The 14,153-nt window shown below is 50.8% G+C and overlaps 1 protein-coding gene across 1 annotated transcript in view; it reads left to right on the plus strand.

The window, feature by feature from the left end:
* Nucleotides 1-3,292: 3,292 nt before the first annotated feature.
* Nucleotides 3,293-14,153, plus strand: part of eif2ak3 (eukaryotic translation initiation factor 2 alpha kinase 3) — a 94,278-nt gene continuing 83,417 nt past the window's right edge. The window contains exon 1 of the mRNA XM_033035494.1: nucleotides 3,293-3,604. Coding sequence (XP_032891385.1) covers nucleotides 3,408-3,604 — 197 coding nt within the window. The 5' untranslated portion in view covers nucleotides 3,293-3,407. The remainder of the gene's footprint in view (nucleotides 3,605-14,153) is intronic.

The following is a 14,153-nucleotide window of genomic DNA, read 5'->3' on the forward strand; positions in this document are numbered from 1 at the left end:
CTTGATCGTCCCAAAGCGAGGGCCCGACTGCAAGCTATGGGAGCCAAGATCGTCCCGTCAACGGCAGGCTTGAGGCCCCCCGAGAACAAAGAAGGGAAGAGATTGAACTTTTTTTCGCCTTCCATCACTGTGAGGAATGTGGAGGAGTCACTGTGGTGGATGTTTATGTTAAAATGTATTTTGTGTTTTGTTGCTTTTTATTGGTATGACTGTATGGCAAATCAAATTCCTCATATGTTGCAAAACATACTTGCTAATAAAGTATGATTATGATTATGAAAACCAAAAAAATTAAAATACCAGTGAAGTCTGGGAAAGTTGCATGAACTTCTTTACCCAATCTATTACTCTCATTATTTTGTACACCAAGTTGCACCAGCATTTTGTGTCTGTCTTCTGTCAAAATTCTTCCTCATCCCTTTTCTGAAGGTACATCCTTTTATTCTGAGGCTATGGCCTCTGGTCCCAGATTCTCCCACTAGTGTAAACATTTTTGGTAATCGTCTTACTGGACAATGTGACAAAAGAAAGGAATTTCACTGTACCTTGGTACATGTGATAATAAACAGCCGTGAGGAAAGTTTTGGGGAAAGTTGCAGTGCAGTTTGAGTGCAGTTAGTCCCTGTAATTCCTCCCCATCGCCCTCATGAGCCGTGCCAGAGCAGTCACATCCCCAGGGTGGCATCAGTGCCCCCCCCCCCCCCCCCCTCACTCTCCAGCATGGCCCGGCTCGCGGCAAAGGCAGGAGAATGTTTTCCAACCAAACTTGCGCCGCACGTGACCGGGAGGCAAGAGCGCGCCCAGCGCCCGTCCCGCCGAGTTACCCCAGCACTTTGTGTCTATCTCAGGTGGGACTAATGTAGATAGGGCATCTTGGTCAGCATGGATAATTTGGGCTGAAGGGTCTGTTTCCATGCTGTATGACTATATACATTGAGTTGAGTGAGTGGGCAGATGCAGTTTAATGTAGATAAATGTGAGATTATCCACTTTGGTGGCAAGAACAAGGAGGCAGATTATTATCTCAATTATGTCAGATTAGGAAAAAGGTAAGGACAACGAGACCTGGGTGTGCTTGTACACTAGTCATTGAAAGTAAACATGCAGGTAGAGCAGGCAATGAAGAAAGCTAATGGTATGTTGGCCTTCATAACAAGAGTTGAGTACAGGAGCAAATAGTCCTTCTGCAGTTGCACAGGATCCTAGTGAGACCACACCTGGAGTACTGTGTCCAGTTTTGGTCTCCTAATTTGAGGATTGCTATTGAGGGAGTGCAGTGTAGGTTCACAAGGTTAATTCCCGAGATGGTGGAACTGGCATATGATGAAAGAATGGATGGACGGACTTGTATTCACAGGTATTTTATGGATGAGAGGGAGTCTTAAAGAAACATATAAAATTATTAAGGGCTTGTTCACGCGAGATGTAGGAAACATGTTCCCGATGTTGGGGGAGTCCAGAACCAGGGGCCATAGTTTAAGAATAATGGGCAAGCTATTTAGAATGAAATGAGGAAACACTTTTTCACACAGAGAGTTGTGAATCTGTGAAATTCTCTGCCGTGGAGGCCAAATCACTGGATGCTTTCATCAGAGAGCTGTTAAAGATAGCGGAGTTAGGGAATATGGGGAGAAGGCAGGAACAGGGTACTGATTGTGGATGATCAGCCATGATCACATTGAATGGCTCAAATGCACCTATTGTCTATTGTACATGTTTCCATGTATCCTATGCTTTTCTTGTTTCTTGGTCCTCCAAAATATTCCAAATGATAACATAGAAACATAGAAACATAGAAAGTAGGTGCGAGAGTAGACCATCAGGTCCGTCGAGCCCGCACCGCCATTCGCTCATGGCTGAACACTAAACAGACACACTTACCCACAAACAGTAGACATAAGACACAGAACACAAAACACTACCCTCCCCTTTATACCGCTATCACCCCTCTCCACCCCAAGAACCTCGTGATCTCCTGGGGGAGGCAAAAAACCGGATAAAAACCCAGGTCCAATTCGGGAAAAAAATCCGGGAAATTCCTCTCCGACCCCAATCCAGGCGATCGACACTTGTCCAGGAGATCACTCAGGTCTTACTATACTAACCATACCTAGGTCCATATCCCTGCCCTCTCCCCGTAGCCCCTTATCCCCTTGGCAGCTAAAAAACCATCTATTTTAGTCTTAAATATATTTAAAGTTTCTGCTTCCACTGCTCCCTGGGGCAGTGAATTCCATAAATTAACCACCCTCTGGGTGAAGAAGTTCTTCCTCATCTCAGTTTTAAAAGAGCCCCCCCTTATTCTGCAACTATGTCCCCTAGTTCTAGTTTCCCCGATCATTGGGAACATCCTCGGTGCATCCACCCGATCAAGGCCCCTCACGATCTTATATGTTTCAATGAGATCGCCTCTCATTCTCCTAAACTCCAAAGAGTAGAGTTCCAGCCTACTTAACCTTTCCTCATAACAGTCTTACTGAACTGTTTGCATTAAAAAGAAAATTAATTTCACTGTACCCTGGTACATGTGATAATAAAGGAAGCAGTGATGAAAAGTTTGCGTGAAGTTGCAGTGCAGTTTGAGGGCTGTTGGTCCCTGTAGTCCCTTCCCCCATCGCCACCGTCTCATGAGCCGCCTACAGAGCGGCCACGTCCCCGCGGTGACGTCATCCCCCCCCCACTCCCCCCCCCCCGCGGCGAAGGCGCGAGGAAGTTTTCCAACTGAACTTGCGGCGCACGTGACCCGGAGGCGGGTCGTCAACTGTCACCCGTCCCCCCCGCCGCTGCACACGTCCTGCTCCTCTCCCCTGATTTGTCGGAGGCACACCCTCCACCACCAATCATACCCGCCCGTTCCCCACCCGCCGCCGATTGGCCGGACGCGCCCGGGTGACGTACCTCCCGACCAATCGGACTCAAGGAGGGCGTTCCCAACTCTGCGACACTCGCCGGACGAAGGTTCGCCCGGACGCCGTCTGACTTGAGCGACAACCAATGGGAAGCTGAGGGCGGGAGCAGGATCCAGGTCCCGGCGTTTGATTGGTGAATTGAGGCTGATCGACTGGCACGTCAACCAATCAGACTTGGTCGGAGGGGGCGGGAGGAAGCAGCTTATGAAACTCGCTGGACGGTGATTCGTCGAGTCGCTGACTGACGCGATGAGCGGCAAATGAGAGGCGGAGAGCGGGGACAAAATCCACTTCTCGGTGCTCTATTGGTGGATTGGACATGACTGACGGAGGTTTGAACCAATGGGCGGGGTGTGGAGGGGCGGGCCTTCGGGGAGGGTGATCGGACCACAACAAACAGCAGAGTCGATCGGAGCCGGAGCCGGATCCGTCCGGGAACAGCTGGCGGCCGGCGAGAGTGTGTGGTGTTGGTGGCGGCGTCCTGTTCATGCTGTGTCCATGTTGGCCCGAGCCCTGCTCCTCAACCTGCTCCTCCTGCTGCTGCTGGCGGCGGCGGGCGGCGGACTGAGGGCCCGGGAGGAGCCGCCGGCGGCGGAGGTGTCCGGAGGAGGAGGAGGAGGTGGCAGCGGAGTGGATGCGGTGGTGGAGGACGACGAGGCGGAGGAGAGTGAGCCGGGCGGGGAGGAGAAGCCCAGGTAACATTTACCCCCTCCCCTTCCCCAACACGTCCCGGTCCATCCCTTCACTGGCTCCACACCCCCAGCAGTCCAGCCCCCTCCATCACCCCCAACACCAACACGTCCCGGTCCATCCCTTCACTGGCTCCCCACCCCCAGCAGTCCAGCCCCCTCCATCACCCCCAACACCAACACGTCCCGGTCCATCCCTTCACTGGCTCCCCACCCCCAGCAGTCCAGCCCCCTCCGTCACCCCCAACACCAACACGTCCCGGTCCATCCCTTCACTGGCTCCACACCCCCAGCAGTCCAGCCCCCTCCATCACCCCCAACACCAACACGTCCCGGTCCATCCCTTCACTGGCTCCCCACCCCCAGCAGTCCAGCCCCCTCCATCACCCCCTTCCCCAACACGTCCCGGTCCATCCCTTCACTGGCTCCACACCCCCAGCAGTCCAGCCCCCTCCATCACCCCCAACACCCTGTTCTCCACCGTTATCTCCTTTCCCCAACATCTCCCACTGTCTCTATGTTCATCGTCCCGGTCCAGTCCCCACTCACTCCCACCACCAGCAGTCCAACCCCCACCATCACCCCATCCCCAACACCCTGCTCTCCACCGTTATCTCCTTTCCCCCGTCTCCCTATCCCCAACACCCTCTCCCCATCCCCAACACCCTCTCCCCATCCCCAACACCCTCTCCCCATCCCCAACACCGTCTCCCCATCCCCAACACCGTCTCCCCATCCCCAACACCCTCTCCCCATCCCCAACACCGTCTCCCCATCCCCAACACCGTCTCCCCATCCCCAACACCGTCTCCCCATCCCCAACACCGTCTCCCCATCCCCAACACCGTCTCCCCATCCCCAACACCGTCTCCCCATCCCCAACACCGTCTCCCCATCCCCAACACCCTCTCCCCATCCCCAACACCGTCTCCCCATCCCCAACACCGTCTCCCCATCCCCAACACCGTCTCCCCATCCCCAACACTGTCTCCCTATCCCCAACACCGTCTCCCCATCCCCAACACCCTGGTCCTGTCCCCACCGTTATCTCCTTTCCCCCGTCTCCCCATCCCCAACACCCTCTCCCCATCCCCAACACCCTCTCCCCATCCCCAACACCGTCTCCCCATCCCCAACACCGTCACCCCATCCCCAACACCGTCTCCCCATCCCCAACACCGTCACCCCATCCCAACACCCTCTCCCCATCCCCATCCCCAACACCGTCTCCCCATCCCCAACACCGTCTCTCCAGCCCCAACACTGTCTCCCTATCCCCAACACCGTCTCCCCATCCCCAACACCCTGGTCCTGTCCCCACCGTTATCTCCTTTCCCCTGTCTCCCTATCCCCAACACCCTCTCCCTATCCCCAACACCCTCTCCCTATCCCCAACACCGTCTCCCTATCCCCAACGCCCTGGTTCTGTCCCCACCGTTATCTCCTTTCTCCAACTTCTCCCACTGTCTCTCTATGTTCATCGTCACGGTCCAGTCCCCACTCACTCCCACCCCCAACAGTCCAGCCCCCACCATCTCCCTATCCCCAAACACCCCGGTCCTGAACAGCTCCCCATCCCCAATGCCCTGGTCCAGTCCCCGCTGTTATCTCCTTTCCCCAACACCTCCTACAGTCCCCCTATGCTCCCAGGCAGAGTCTTGAGGTTTATCTTAATCATCTTTCAAACGTCAAAACTGACAGGGGTCCTGTTTGGGGAATCTTTGAGAGTAATCAACATTTCCAGTATGAGAGGAGGGAGTAGGTGAGAAAGCAGTGCTGGTTCAAATATGACTGAAATCCTAGTTAGAAATCCTAGTTAACACGAATAAACTGATAGTGATCTACTGGAATAAGTAGTTACTTTTTGAATAGTTAGCTTTGTATCCTGGGGTGCAGTTCCACGTGCCGGAGCTAGAAACAAACCTTGCTTTAGATTTCCTCTGGTCTTGAATTTTCATTTGTTGTTTCTTTGAATTGTTCAGCTCTATTTACTCTCCTACCTGTTGGATGCTATCCAGACTAAACAGTAAAATGTAACAATGCTCTTTAAGTAAACTCATGTGACTGCAATCATCTGACCGTGTAGGGTAACAGCGCAGATGCATATCGTTACATCTATTTTAAGATCTAGGCTAAGTATTAATTAAATGTACCGAACATACTTGAGGTGGAACGATGTCTGATAAGATTTTACAAACATTCCATGGCTATCACCTGTTTCTGAATATTCCTTGCCCCTGGATGTTTGTGTGTTTGGCATGTCTATGCCAAGTCTTGTTGGGCCCAAGGAACTGCAGATTCTGGTTTACTGAAAATAGACACCAAGAGCTAGAGTAATCCAGTGGTTTAGGCAACATTGCAGGAGACCACGGATAGGTGCAGGAATAGGCCATTCGGCCCTTCGATCCAGCACCGCCATTCAATATGATCATGGCTGATCATCCACCTTGTTCCTGCCTTCTCCCCATATCCCCTGACTCCGCTATCTTTAAGAGCCCTATCTAGCTCTCTCTTGAAAGTATCCAGAGAACCAGCCTCCACCGCCTTCTGAGGCAGCGAATTCCACAGACTCACAACTCACTGTGTGAAAAAGAGTTTCCTCATCTCTGTTCTAAATGGCTTACCCCTTCTTCTTAAATTGTGGCCCCTGGTTCTGGACTCCCCCAACATCAGGAACATGTTTCCTGCCTCTAGCGTGCCCAAACCCTTAATAATCTTATATGTTTCAATAAGGTGCCCTCTCATCTTTCTAAATTCCAGAGTATACAAGCCTAGCTGCTCCATACTCTCAGCATATGACAGTCCCGCCATCCTGGGAATTAACCTTGTGAACATACGCTGCACTCCCTCAATAGCAAGAATGTCCTTCCACAAATTTGGAGACCAAAACTGCACACAATACTCCAGGTGTGGTCTCACTAGGGGTCTGTACAACTGCAGAAGGACCTCTTTGCTCCTATATTCAACTCATTCATGGCAGGGCTGTGGAGTCGATGCCTAAAACACCCAACTCTGACTCCTTGATTTCTTTTGTATCGGACTTCAACTCCGACCCCGACCCCTAGGTATAATAATTCTAAATCTGCTATGATGACATTACACAAGAACTACAAGAATCATCAGGCTTCCTTTTAAATCCTTGTCCTTAAAGTTTTGAGTCTAATGGTTGTCGGTATGCTATAGTGGCTAATTAATTGTTTATTCTTGAAAAAAAAACTAATTCGAGGAGGAGGAGCCATCTTGGGGAACGGCTGCTAACCAGCAGCCGTCCGTTTAATTCGCTTTTTTAAAAACTTTTGAGTAAGTCCTGTGTTTCGTCCGTTGGGGAAATGAACTTTTTAATGAGGGGGGTAGGGGGAAATTCTACTACTAGGTCCCAACCTGGTCGGTGAGGCAGCTTTTTCTCCGGACTGCCCGTCGACCCGTCCTCGTGGCCTACCAGCGGGCTTGGAGCGCCGTTTCCTGGAGGGGACCGCCCAGCACCTCGGCTTCGGTGGCGGCACAGCACTGGAGCGCTATCGTGGAGCGGAGCGGGCGATGCAATACAATACAATACAATTTATTGTCATTTGAGCCTCAGTGAGGCTCAAACGAAATTCTGTTTCCACAGCCATACAAACAAAGACAATTTCCTAGACATACACACAATTTAATTCACACAAACATCCATCACAGTGACCCACTGTGATGGAAGGCAAAGTCTTTTCTCTCCCCTGTTCTCCACTTCTCTCCCGATGTCCAAGCCCCAGGCGGGCGATGATATGTCCCACGGCCATTTTAGGCCGTGCCGGGCGATTTACGACCCCGCTCCCGGTCCAAAAGTCACAGAGTTGGAGCCCCCGGCGGGCACTGGAATGTCCCACGGCCATGAAGCCGTGCCGGTCGTTCCAACCCCGCGACACGGGCTGGAGAAGTCGCGTTGCGGGAGCTCCGGGAAGCGGTCTCTCTCTCCCCCCGGACCCGCGAGCTCCCGATGTCCCAGTCCACCGAACCTGCGGCTGCGTTGCTGGAGCCTCCGAGCCCCAGGAGTCGAGTCGCAGCAGCGAGTCACCACCGCTTCCCACGCTCCGAGGCCGGCCAGCCCCACGATGGTGAGTAGTCCGCAGCTCCGCAGTCTCCCGAGCCCCCGGGTCGTTCAGGTTTGAGGCCGCTCCACGGTGCTAGGCCCCAACGACAACGGAGACCCGACAGGGAAAAGGTCGGGTCTCCCGGACAGGGAAGAGATTCTAAACGGTTTCCTCCCCCGCCCCCCACATATACACATTTAAAACTAGTATCAAAAAACACCAACACTACATTTAACTAGACAAAAAATTAAAAAAGACAGACAGGCTGTAGGGGCCGCTGCAACGGGTGAGTCGCGCCGCCAACCAAGAATGCCTTGCCTGGGTCGCCGCGCTGGATCGACGCGCTGGAGCTCCGGTGAGCTTTGACTGCCGAGTTCAACACCTCCGGGCTGCGAGTCTGCGGAGCGGAGCAGGCGGCGCCGACTCCAACATCGGGAGCCTGGGAGCTCCAAACCGGCCGCGGTCCCCAGTCAGGAAGCGGCGTTCCAGGTGGCCCAGCCGCTGAGAGGACTCTCCCGACGCCGGGGCAACACCACCCGGTGAGAACGGCCAGGAACATCGGGCCTCCGTAGAGGCAATAGCGGTGGCCTCAATAGGCCTGAATTTGGGTGAACTTGGGATGGGGACTGTACATTGTGCCTTCCCCCACAGTGGTATCCATTGTGGGGGGATGATTTTTTCTGTCTGTAAGTAAACCTGTTAGTCTGTGTCCAAGATGGCTGTCGGAAGGGAGAGAGTTACTGGCGCGCTTTAGCTGCCGCTGCTCTCTCTTCACATCGTGTTTTTGATTTTTTGTTTTTGGACTGAATCCTGTTTTTAATTCGTGTTTCTGTGATGTCTTTATTATTTATTTTTTATTCCGATTATATGTTTTATTATTCTTGTTAATCTCTGTAAGGTGTCCTTGAGATTTCTGAAAGGCGCCCAAAAATAAAATTTATTATTATTATTATGTTAAAAGAAAAACAATTACATATAGGACTTTGACAAAATTAAAATTCCATTGAAATTCCATAAAAATTATAAAAGCATTTCTCCAAAATGTATTAAACTAAAGCTACAGGTATGAGCTAAATGACTAAGTTATGACAAAAAATTGTCAAGTGCAATAAATATTAAAATTAAATGCATAGGTATTTAAGTTTGCTACAAAAGTAGATATCTAAAATGTATTAATAACTTGTCCTTAGGAACAGAATTGCTTCTGTTAGATCCTCTTTCATTGAAACCCTTAAATCTGATTTAATTATTTTCAGTGCAGAGAACAGTCTCTCCACGCTGACCTGAGTGGGCTGTTACTATCATAGCTGTAAATTTTACTATTTCTGGATAAGCAGGGATGACTTATACTGTAAGTTTAGATGAACAATCATATTTGAGTCTGAAGAAGGGTTTCGGCCCAAAACGTTGCCTATTTCCTTCGCTCCATAGATGCTGCCTCACCCGCTGAGTTTCTCCAGCATTTTTTCTACCTAATCATATTTCTCTACTATAAACTACCAAGAAAATCTTCCTTAAATTCCATTAGTTTAACATCAAAAAGCTGTCTTCGCACATTTAAACAGGAACGATTTGCTCTTGACTGTTCAATTTTATCTAAATATTTTGCAAAATCTGACTTCTTCATTCGAAGAGGAAGAGAAGGATTTGGTACTCCAATCTTCATTTTGTCGTTCTGACTTCTCAGGTAGTAGCCCTTTTATCCGAACTTCTCATTCTCTCGGGTGGAAATAAAGTGCTGTATGTTTAAAAAGTGGGATTTTTTTCCAATTTACGTAGTCTCTGAAATTTATGTTGAGGTCGGAGTTGGGACATTTTACTGACTCCGAGTCCAGCAGCACCAAAATTGCTCCGACTCAACGACTCCGACTCCACAGCCCTGGTTCATGGGTTGGGATCCTTCTTCAGACTGATTGTGGTGAGGGGAGAAAGCTGGAAGGGGCAGGACAAAGACTGGCATGTAATACATTTCTCCCAAGATGCTGCCTGACCCGCTGAGTTACTTCAGTATTGTGTGCCCATCTGGTATAAACCAGCATCTTCTTTAACCTTCTTTAGTCAGAGGGTGGTGAATCTGTGGAATTAGTTGTCACAGAAGGCTGTGGAGGCCAAGTCAGTGAATATATTTAAGGCCGAGATGGATAGATTCTTGATTAGTACAGTTGTCAGAGAAGAAGGTTGGGAGGCAGAGATATATCAGCCATGATTGAATGGCGGAGTAGACTGAAGAAGGGTCTTAATTCAAAGCATCACACATTCCTTCTCTTCAGAGATGCTGCCTGAGTTACACCAGCATTTTGTGTCTACCGGTGGAATAGACTTGTTGGGCCGAATGGCCTAATTCTGCTGCTATCAATGATGATCTTATGAACATCTACAGTTCCTTCTTTCACATGTAATTAATAGATACAGGCGAGGGAGAGGATTGATTGGTAGATGGCTGAACCAAAGGCCAGTGATGAAAACTGTTCACTGATTTATGCCAAGTGAGCATATATTGTACATCTGTGCGTTTTTCTCTTTTGGAAAAAGGGGGGGGGGGGGGTGTTATGATATGTATAATGTGCCTTTAAAGATTTAATAAAGTCCACGCATGCACGGGGGTTCCAGACATGCGTAGGAGTTGTACTTACTGGAAAAGCTTGTCCTTGAACATGGTGGCAACGGTGGTGCCTTAAAGAATCATTTTTCTGCCACAATCTAAAGCTCCCGGCTGGAACAGTTAGCCGCTAAGGACTAGTGAAACTCAAACGCCATAGGATTGGTGAGTGAGCAGCATTTAACGCACGGAAAATATTAAAACTGCCGGAAAACGACATGGCTACCCGAAGGGTGGGGCAGAGGGTCGCTCAGCAGCAAGCAGAGTCGAGTGGGGACGAGGAGACGGGTGACCAGCGGCTTACGCAGACGGCCACCGGTAGCAATCCACAGCACGCTGCCGGTCCGCCACCCATGAGCGGCATACGACCACCGACCCCGTTAACCGTCAACCGCGGAGTGATTGAGGATTGGAAAACATGGCGTCGGATGTGGGCAACTACAGCTAGACAGGCAAACACCAACATACCAGACGGCATTGTTTCTCTATACAATTGGCCCGTTAGGACTGGAGATTTACCACAGTTTTGTGTTCGCCAACAACGAGGAGAACCAAGAACTGGCTGATATCATTCGCGCGTTCGAGAGCTACGCCATTGGCGAAAAGAATGAGACGTATGAGCGATACCTCTTCAACAAAAGACACCAAGAAGCAGGTGAGAACTTTGAAGCGTTCCCCGCTAGCCTGAGAACACTAGCAAAGTCCTGTAATTTCTGCCAGTGCATGACGGACAGCTTGCTCCGTGACAAGACTGTTGGGCATTAGCGACTCGCAGACGAGGAGATGTTTGCTGCTGGAAAGGAAGCTCACTCTCAACGGATGTATCGACATCTGCAAGAGTGCTGAGACTGCGGAGTCACCTCCAAGCTTTCACCGGAAGTAGCAGGTCTGCTGCTGCAGTCCCCAAAAATCAGACAGCAGAGGCACGGCTGTGCAATTTCCTCACAAGCAAAGCAAGTGCGCTGAGCCATGTCCAGCCTACGGACAGTCGTGTAGGGCATGTGGCAGTCGCAACCACTTTGCCAAAGTGTGCAGAAAGAAGAAAGTGCTCAAAGTGGACAACCAGGCCGGAAGTGACACGAGCATTGAGTACATTGATAGTATCACACTCACAATTAACATGGTGCGGCCTAGAGATGATGTCTATGCATCAATGCTTGTCAATGGGAAGCAGGTCGACCTCTAAGTGGACAGTGGAGCGAGTGTGAACATATTGCCATGCAGATATTTACACGGCGTAGAGCACACACTAGTCCCATGTCAAAAGAAGCTCATGATGTGGAATAAGACTACGATGGACATGGAAGGAGCTTGCCAGGTTAAGCTGCTCCACCCCAAGACAAACCGCAAATATTCTGTGGAGTTCATTGTGGTCAGTGATGGCTTCACACCACTGCTAGGAAGCAAAGCTAGTTAGCGAATGAATTTGATCACGGTGAATGACAACTGTTTTCACCGTGTACACACGTCGACGGTCGTAAAAGAGAAAGCGGGTAAGACTGAAGAACGCTATGTAGAGGTGTTTGACGGTAAACTAGGAGAGCTGCCTGGTGAAGCACACCTGCAGATTGACGAGGAAGTGCAACCCATAGTCTTACCACCACAACGTTTACCTCATGCGATAAAGCAGAAGGTGAAGATGGAGCTAGAGCGCATGGTAGAGCGTCACGTGATTGCACCAGTTCACGAGCTGACGAGTTGGGTCAACCAGCTCGTGGTCGCGGAGAAAAAGAATGGCGATCTCCGGGTGTGCATCAATCCACGAATGCGAAACAAAGTGCTGAAGTGAGAACACTATCCGCTCCCAGTTATTGAGGACATCTTGCCAGATCTTGACCAAGCGAAGATCCGGTAGGCGGCGCGACTCTCGTCAGCTGCGGCCTCTGCAGTCCGTCTGCGTTTTTATTATTTTATGTCTATGTTTTTATGTAGTTTTTGTTATTTTTGTTGGGGTATGGGGGTGGGGGTGGTGTGGGGGGGTTGGGGGTAACTTTTAAATCTCTCCCTGCACGGGAGACCCGACCTTTTCTTTGTCGGGTCTCCGTTGTCATTGGGGCTGCAATGAGGAGCGGCCTCCAACAGAAAGACCGGGGGCTCTGGTGCCGACTACTCACCTCACCGTCGCAGAGCTGGCCGAGTCCAGAGCGGGTGGAGCTGTGGTGGACGCTGCTGCGGCCCGACCTCCGGAGATTCGGTGGCTGCAACTGCGGGTTTGGCGGACGGTAACACCGGGAGCCCGCGGGTCCCTGGAGGGAGACCGCTTTTCGGGGCTTCCGCAGCGGCGACTTCTCCCGCCCGAGTTGCGGGGTTGAAGAGCACCTGGAGCGGGGCCTTACAGCACCGCCCCGCGCGGCTTGGAATGGTCGCGGGATTCTGCGAGCGCGCGCCGGGGGCTCTAACACCAAGACCCGGTGCGCGACCTTGCATGGCTTTAATGGCCACGGGACAATTCGCCATCGCCCGCCGGGGGCTTTGACTTTGACTCTGACATCGGGGGGGAGAGTGCAGTGGAGAGAGAAGTTTTTTTGGCCTTCCATCACAGCAATGTGATGGATGTTTATGTAAATTATGTTGTGTCTTGGGTCTATTTGTTTGTAATGTATGGCTGCAGAAACGGCATTTCGTTTGGACCTCAAGGGGTCCAAATGACAATAAATTGAATTGTATTGTATTGTATTGTATTCAGTAAGCTAGACATGAGCTCAGCTTTCTGGCAGGTGAAACTTGATGACGAATCGTGCAACCTGACGACGTTCAACACATCTTTCGGGTGTTACCTGTGGCGCGATTGCCATTCGGTTTAAGTGTATCGTCTGAAATCTTCCAGCGAAGATTATATCAAGCGCTCGAAGGGCTACCTGGTGTGATCTGCGTTGCAGACAACATCCTCGTCTATGGTAAGGGAGAGGCGATGGAAGACGCGGTCATCGACCATGAATCGAAGCTCGAGCAGTTGCTTCAGCGATGTGTACAGCAACACATCAAACTTAACAAGGACACGTCTGTCTTCAGAGCAACTGAGATACCCTTTTTACGACATATGATCACTGGCACAGGACTGCAACCCGACTCTAAAAAGGTTGCAGATGTCGTCAATATGCCAGCACCCTCAGATGTACAGGATGTGCAGAGGCTGGTTGGATTTGTCAACTACCTGGGCCGTTTTCTACCCAGCCTGTCTGATACCCTTGAGCCCATCAGTCAGCTGACGAAACCAGACATAGCATGGGAGTCGTCTGCTGAGCAGGACAAAGCGATGTCCAAGATCAGACAGATGGTACCCCGCCTACAGAGCTATGATTTTGACATCAGCTGCTGTCAGGCGAAGCTCATGTACCTTGCGGATACACTGTTGCGTGCAGTTAGCGCTACCCTGAGCAGTGAGCAAGCATTCGAGGAGGTAAACATGGTATCACACTTGCCAATTCGAGATGAGTGTGTCGAGCAAATTCGCGATGAAACAGCGAAAGAAGACACACTGCAGATGTTGAAACGTGTCATCATTGGTGGTTGGCCTAGTTAACGAGATAGGCTAGCAGAGCAGCTCACGCCTTATTACAGCTATAAGGATGAGCTCGCAGTCCAAGATGGTTCGATCTTCAAGGGTTGAGCACAAGTCCCGCTCAGCGCCTCATGAATCGTCGCACGCATACACTTCTGCCGACGACAGCGAGACTACTTGAACCCAGAGTTATGTAGGAGCTTGAACGCACGAAGCAGCGCTTTCTGCAGCAAGCTGACAATTACAATGTCAGCTAAAGACCATTCCACACTTCATGAGGGCGACACAGTGCGAATGCAACCCCTCGTACAAGGAGAGAAGAGTTGGGAGAAAGCCATTGTTTCTAGCCACCTTGACGAGCGTTCATATGTGGTTCAGAGCCCATCT

Source organism: Amblyraja radiata, chromosome 1, assembly GCF_010909765.2.
Source record: "Amblyraja radiata isolate CabotCenter1 chromosome 1, sAmbRad1.1.pri, whole genome shotgun sequence".
Classification (NCBI taxonomy): Eukaryota; Metazoa; Chordata; class Chondrichthyes; order Rajiformes; family Rajidae; genus Amblyraja; species Amblyraja radiata.